Raw genomic sequence first — 7,592 nt, 5'->3', positions numbered from 1 at the left:
AACAAATGGATTTATTTATTTATTTATGCTAAATATATAGGGATTAATGAGAAAGTAAATGGAAAGTTTTTTAAAAAATATATAAAAGAGGTAAGTTATACTTGTTAACATGGTTATATATATGAGTGAACTGTACAATATGTTGCATGTATTTCTCTTATATTTTCTTTATTTTTATTGAATATGGTCTAGCCTTTTAATATAATTGGGACAAATGAATCTCTCGATAAAATGAGATCCCTCAATTTGGATTTAGATGGAGGTTACCATAGCGCGTCTTTCAAATGGACCGAATAATGGATAAGAAAACACTTTGAATAGCCATTTTGATTAAGACAGTTTGTAATGATGATATTGGAGTCTTTAGAATTACTTCCACCAAGTATCCGAGAATCGGATCCTAAATATGTTTTGAGAAAATGTAAGTAATGAGCAAATGGTCAGTAGTGTGCAGTTTGTACATGGAATGAGAACTCTTGTTAATAATATCCAATTGTCCATACAATAAAACATATGTTGGTAATTATGTAATTTATTTGTTATATTAATGAAGTGTTATGGTGTCTAAATGAGGTTGAAATGAAATTGAGCTAGAACAAGTATGAGGCTGCTAGACGTCTAGAACGGGAAATTGGATCTTGTGTTAAGATGGATTGTAAGAAAATAACGTGGGTTGTCAAAGTGTAGCAGTGAATGGGCTTTCTGACTTCTGAGTACTGAAGGTTTAAAAATGATCTCCTTATAAGTGTAAGGGTCAAATTGGGAGGTCATGAGAAAAGAGGATATAATATCTTGAGTTTTTGGCTTATATAATACATTACAATCTTCTCTTACATCAAAATTCTAAATTGTTACTTAAACGCTCTAGTGTTCTCGGCGAGTATGCTATAGATCTTTATTGTCATCTTCAGGTTAATGTTACATTACAGTAGTGTTGAGTTGTATTTTCTTTATAGTACAATTCTACAGTCTCATCTTGATTTGTAGATAATCTAATATGCTGTGTTCAAGAGTTGTGTAAATCGACTTGTGAAACTACTATTACCTCTAAAGCATCATACGACATAATCCTATTTAACGGCACCCTCCAAGCAAAGCAAGTGACCTTTAGTGATACCCACTTGACCACTCGGGAATAGTTTTGCTGGCCACCAATTTTTCCAAGCCTAGGATATTGTTATATTCTGAAAATTTGTAGTTTTGGATTATATAAGTACAATATATTTAGCTGGCATCAACGATTTGCAAACATCATCAGTTCAAGGTACAATATCTTGGTTTTCACAGTGCCCTACGATTTTGATATAGCAATATAGAACACTGCAGTAACAAATAAAATTTAGTTGACCTTGCTTGGGTTAAGCCTAATTAAAAAAATCCAAGTATAACAAAAAACTTAACACATAATATCAAAAACTTTTATTCATACTAGAGGTCTCAAAACACATAACAAAAAGAGTCTGCAATCCAACCACAACAAAGATGACATAGACACCAGCACGAAAACAGCAAGTACTAAAAACAACACAATAGTAATAGTAACATAACAAAGCTGCCACCTATCTCCTCAGTATTCCTCCTCGTCCTCATCTTCACCCTCGCCAGACTCCAAACCAACCTCTTCATAATCCTTCTCCAGAGCCGCCAAATCCTCACGAGCCTCAGAAAACTCACCTTCTTCCATACCCTCACCAACGTACCAATGAACAAAAGCCCTCTTTGCATACATAAGGTCAAACTTGTGGTCAATCCTCGAGAACACCTCAGCAACACTCGTAGAGTTTGAAATCATGCACACGGCCCTCTGCACCTTAGCCAAATCCCCACCAGGAACAGCAGTCGGTGACTGGTAGTTAATACCACACTTAAACCCAGTCGGACACCAGTCAACAAACTGAATGGTACGCTTGGTCTTAATAGTCCCCACAGCTGCATTCACATCCTTAGGTGCCACATCACCCCGGTACATCAAACAACAAGCCATATACTTACCATGGCGCGGATCACACTTAGCCATCATAGACAACGGTTCAAACGCAGTGTTGGTGATCTCAGCAACCGACAGCTGTTCATGGTATGCTTTCTCAGCTGAGATAACCGGTGCATAAGACGAAAGCATGAAGTGGATTCTTGGATAAGGTACAAGATTAGTTTGGAACTCAGTAACATCCACATTCAAAGCTCCATCAAACCGCAAAGAAGTGGTTAACGATGAAATCACTTGAGAAATCAGACGGTTGAGGTTGGTGTATGTGGGGCGCTCGATGTCCAATGAACGCCTGCAGATATCATAGATTGCTTCATTGTCAAGCAACACCGAAACATCAGTGTGTTCCAAGAGCGAGTGAGTGGAGAGCACACTGTTGTATGGCTCAACAACTGATGTTGAAACCTGGGGTGAAGGGTACACGGTGAAACCCAACTTCGACTTTTTACCGTAGTCAACTGACAACCGCTCCAACAAAAGAGAGCCAAGACCAGAACCGGTTCCTCCACCCACAGCATTGAAGACTAGGAAGCCTTGAAGACCAGTGCAGTTGTCAGCTAGCTTTCGGATGCGGTCAAGGCAAAGGTCAACAATCTCTTTTCCAACTATAAAACAAGAAACATAATCAGTAACATATTATTAAACTAACTAGTTAAGAAGATAAAAATAATTTAAAAGACTGGTAAGGTATTTACTGGTATAGTGGCCACGAGCAAAGTTGTTGGCGGCATCTTCTTTCCCGCTGATGAGTTGCTCGGGGTGAAAGAGTTGACGGTAAGTTCCAGTTCTGACTTCATCAATGACAGTGGGCTCAAGATCCACAAAGATAGCACGAGGAACGTGTTTACCAGAGCCTGTCTCACTGAAGAAGGTGTTGAAGGCGTCGTCGCCTCCTCCAACAGTTTTGTCACTCGGCATCTGGCCATCAGGCTGTAATAACCACATAAAAATAGTCAGATTTAAAACAAACATATCCAACAAAATCATCCACCCTTATTTTTCATTGTTAAACTAATCAATTATCAGTTTAAAAAATTACATTCAAACTCGTCATCAGATGCACGCATAATAAACAATTACATCAACCCTTCAAAACAGCAAACAGAGTACATGAAGGAATCCACACAAAAACATCAATTGTGCATAAATGTAATCATCTAAACAATCTATCGTATCAAAACACTACATCTATCTCCAGAACAGAAAAATCCACATAAAATTATCAAATGCTGATAAGATCTATACAAATTAGCATCATGAACCATAGATCTAAGCATCAAACATGCATCTAAAACCGCAGTATCGACTAATTCACATTATCATTTCATATAACATTACATAAAACACACAGATCTGAAAGTACTGCACATAAAATCTGAAAGCTAATAGTAGTAATAATCGATACAAATAATATATGGTGATTAAAAAAACGAAGAATACCTGAATGCCGTGCTCAAGGCAGTAGAGTTCCCAGCAGGCATTGCCAACTTGAATACCGGCTTGACCGATGTGGACGGAAATGCACTCTCTCATTGTCGGTTGAAATGAAAATATAATATGGAATCGGAGATCTAGGAATAGAGAGATATTCGAAGGGCGTGCGTTTATCAAGACGCCACTCAAATGGGTGAGATAGGAATAGGAATAGGGTGTGGTTTAAATATATAGGCGACAAAGAACGTGGGTCTGCTCTCATTCGTCGGTTGCCACTTGCCCACAAATATCACTACGGTAACTTCAAATTAATATCCCGGGTTTTACTTCTTCTTTGATTTGGTAAAAAAAGAAAATAGCCAGGATGAAGTGCAAGAATGACTCAACCGGGCGGAATCATTTTAGTTAGGTGTGTGCACATTTTGATTCGGTTCGGCTATGAATCTAAACCTAAACGGAAGCCTCGGTTAATATATTTATTAACCATTTGGTTATTCGGTTTCTTTGTCAATTTTCGGTTCACTTCGGTTAATCTAGAAATGCATGAAATTGATATATAAAAGCCAAAATTATATGAAAATATGAATGATCTGGTTCACTTCGGTTAATCGAGAGTACGAAAAAATCGATACCCAGATTTCAGTTAATCTTCAGTTAATCGGTTTCGGTTTGTTCGTTCTGGGTTAATTAAGGGTTGCTTTTATCGGTTTTCAGTCTTGTTTTGATTAACAGCTCGGTTATTGCTCACCCCTAGTTTTAGCTAGGTGGCAAAGTGGTGTCGTGTTGAAATAATTCCTCAGAGCCTTTGGTAACGCAATTTTAATACCACATGCCATCTTAATTTGAATAAAAGTTTACGAAGGAACTATAAGAGGGGCGGAAATGTCACACTGTAGGTTCAAGACAGGTGAGGGGCATAGGACAGTGATACATGCATTTCATCTTGTCTACTACACATAGTAAGTAAGTGCTACTACACATAGTAAGTAAGTGCTATGTAAAAAATTCCAAATTTGACACGCACTAAAAAAGTGTTAGATATATCAATTCGAATATGACACGAGCATGACTATTTAATTCTAAAAAAATAAATACAAATACTAAAATATACCAAAGAAATTAAGTTGAAATTATAAAACTTGATGTCCATATCTTTAGGGGGTTTGGGATTCCTTATTTTGCCTTCTTATAACTTTCCATTAAGTTAATAAGTTACAAAAGTGTAACTTATGGAACTTTTCTTTTCACAATAGAAGCAATCTCAAACACCTTATTACTTTTCAAAAAGTTTACAAGTCATAAGTTGATGAAAATAAGCAATCCCAAACACCCCCTTTTTAGTTTTAAGTCTTTTGACATAATCTATCCAATCATTTCAGGTTATAACTCAATAGCATATATTAATTAAAGAAAATTAACAAGTCACACTATGAAACTAACAGCTTAGAGGTCAATTCTAACATAACTCTTCTAACCACATGTGTGATGTGTTCATGGATTCAATTCAAATTTGATTCCAACATGTTTAAAATAAACTCAAACCCATAATTTTATATTGCATATATATCAAAAACCAACATTTCTCCTATCACTAAATTTATTAGTAATCAAACTATTAAATTAATTCTCAACCACTCATCTTCTATGTCTACTATCAGTTTTCAACTATTGTTGTAATAATAAAATATCAATACTAATGCATTTATACATATCAATACTAATGCATTTATACATTTCTTTTTGAACGGCGAATTTCACAGTTAAGTTGACCGCAGCTCCAAAGTCGTGAGCTCCAACTGCCCCACTCGGGCCAAGACTATGTTGTCTTAACCGAGCCCATGCTTGGCATCCGAGTTTGGCTAGGCGTTCCCCGATAAAATTTCCAGCCACCTGCCACTTGACAGATGTTGTACCCTCCACAAGAGCAAGCCCTCTTGAGTAAATACATTGTTATAGATAACTCGGGACGACCTCTAGATTCGAACCTGAGACCCCAAGGAGGTTAGGTTCTTATCCTTCATCAGCCTGGCCACTCCACCAAGGTGGAATGGTTTAATGCATTTATACATGTAAGTGTTGTTATATTCGTGTTATATTATATTCAACATTTAGAAGTGTTTAATATTTATGCATGCAACTGTTAGTAATATTAATACATTAGTGATTAGACGCTGAGACACATATCTACGCATATGCATTATCCTTTTTTATCAAATTAAGTTACATAACTAATGAAATGTTATAGCTTATATAAACTATATGATCAAATATAACTATTGTATTTAACACATCATATTAAAGCTTACTCTGATTGGTTTGAATGTAATTAAAACCTAAACATCACAAAAGTAAAAAAGATGTTTGTAACCAAACACAGATCGCACAGCTGCAACGCACGGGTAACATTGCTACTTAGATTTATGTCGTATCAGAATTAACACAAATTATTTATTGTACTTTTAAAGAACACATGGATTGAAGAAATATTCTTGTAAAGTTATATAGATAAAACTAATTGTTATAATTCTAAATCTCTATAGGTTAAGTTTAAACTTAAAGAAATGTATTATGTTATTTTGTAGCTCTTGTTAGAAAAGAGCAAGGAAAAGTAGAAGAAATTATTAAAAAGTTGTCCTTTAAAGTTTTCTTGTTTTTTAAAAGATGAACAAAAGTAAACTTAAATTTTGGTGAGTTTCTTTCCGAGACTTTATATTCGGCAGATGGGTGGTAAAAGAGTATGAACACTTTTGTAACTATTAAAATAACCAACAAATGTTGAATGAATTTTCCATTTCATTTTTTCTCCATTCACTTTCTATTATTTTCATTCATAAATTAAAAAGATTTTAAAACGATGTAAAAGTAAATTACGGCTGTCTTCATTTATGTTTCGCTTAAATTTCATATTATGTCATTTAAGTAAGGTATTAAGGCACTAACAACATACAAAACCACCAATCTATGAGCATCTAATAACACTGGTGGGTCATCTCCAATGGAATGCTCTTTAGCGTATGTGAGACGATGTGGATGACATGGAGCCGCTTCTTAGAGGGGCGTGATTAGATATAAAGTCCCGTATAAAAGTTATTTCGAGAAAAGTGGAATGTTTTTAAAGCCCAACATGTAATGACTAGTTATTTAACAATATAATCATTATTAAAACTATCAAAAATACAATTATTATCTTGAATTTTTTCACACCTTCAATAGTTATTTCTTCAAATTTTTATATTCTACATATTCCTTCAAATTTTATATCTACACATTCCGGTCATGATTCCGTAAACTTCATTTACGCAAAAAGAACATTGACTTGGTTTCAAACTATGAAGCTAAATGGAGGGTTTAAGGTCCAATTCGGTTGGATTTAACAAAAAAAATTTGCTTAGACCATCAGGCAACTACGTTTTCCAGTATTAACAAATCAAACCAGCTAGATTATGTGGTTCTACCAGACCAGCTAGTTTACCAATTTTAACGCTTTATGATTCGTTTTGATGGTTTGAACCTATTTTAACATTGCTTCCCATAAAAAAGAAAATAAATATCAAAGTTGTTTAATGACTATCTATACTATATATATAATTAGACAAACATAGGCAAATTAAGACGGTGAATTTTTAAGGATTTACAAACTTTCAAGCACATTGTACAACTTAAAATGAGGATAAATTGGTCATTCTAATATTAAATCTATTCTCCAAAATAGTTACAAGAATGTCCCTTTAACTTTAATCATGTTTTGAAAATTTAAGAAATAGTTATAACTTTGGTCCTTTATCTTTTAACTATTTATTCTTCATAATTTCATTTTTAACCCAAATACCCCAACGATTTTTAAACGGTTATAACTTTTTCATACGTTAATATTATTTTTTAAAAATTACACCTTAAAAACAAACATTTAATTCTCTTTAATTTGAGTATGATATTGTCATAGTTTCTTTTCAGTTAAATTTTTTTTTTACATATAGCCGTTTGTCGTCCGGCTTTAATGGTCTTAAATTAAACCATGAGCCAAGCCATTATTAACGGCTTTTGGTCGCCAAAAACTGAAACTAAACCGTTGAAAATTACCCAACAAAATCCATTAACAATGATTAGGTTCCGTTTCGTTTGTATTTCGATATTAAAATAAGTTTAAAATAAGAACTACGAATCTACATAT

The 7,592-nt window shown here is 34.4% G+C and overlaps 1 protein-coding gene across 2 annotated transcripts; it reads right to left on the bottom strand.

Annotated features, from left to right (window-relative positions):
• Positions 1-1,396: 1,396 nt before the first annotated feature.
• On the bottom strand, positions 1,397-3,608 carry LOC143624063 (tubulin alpha-4 chain-like). Of its 2 annotated transcripts, XM_077094811.1 has the most exons (4): positions 3,428-3,608; positions 2,683-2,917; positions 1,763-2,592; positions 1,397-1,677 (listed from the first exon to the last, which is right to left on the bottom strand). In XM_077094811.1, the coding sequence occupies exons 1-4, from the start codon at positions 3,518-3,520 to the stop codon at positions 1,516-1,518; spliced, it is 1,320 nt and encodes a 439-aa protein (XP_076950926.1). In that variant the 5' UTR covers positions 3,521-3,608; the 3' UTR covers positions 1,397-1,515. The 2 variants fall into 2 exon arrangements, with proteins under 2 accessions (XP_076950926.1, XP_076950925.1); XM_077094810.1 differs by having other exon boundaries at positions 1,397-2,592.
• Between the last annotated feature and the right edge of the window lie 3,984 nt (positions 3,609-7,592).

Source organism: Bidens hawaiensis, unplaced genomic scaffold (assembly GCF_021521415.1).
Source record: "Bidens hawaiensis isolate Kalapana, Puna unplaced genomic scaffold, B.hawaiensis_p1.1 tig00003653_1, whole genome shotgun sequence".
NCBI classification, from domain to species: Eukaryota; Viridiplantae; Streptophyta; class Magnoliopsida; order Asterales; family Asteraceae; genus Bidens; species Bidens hawaiensis.
Note: the sequence above shows the minus strand (reverse complement) of the source record. Positions and strands in the feature narration are given on the sequence as shown.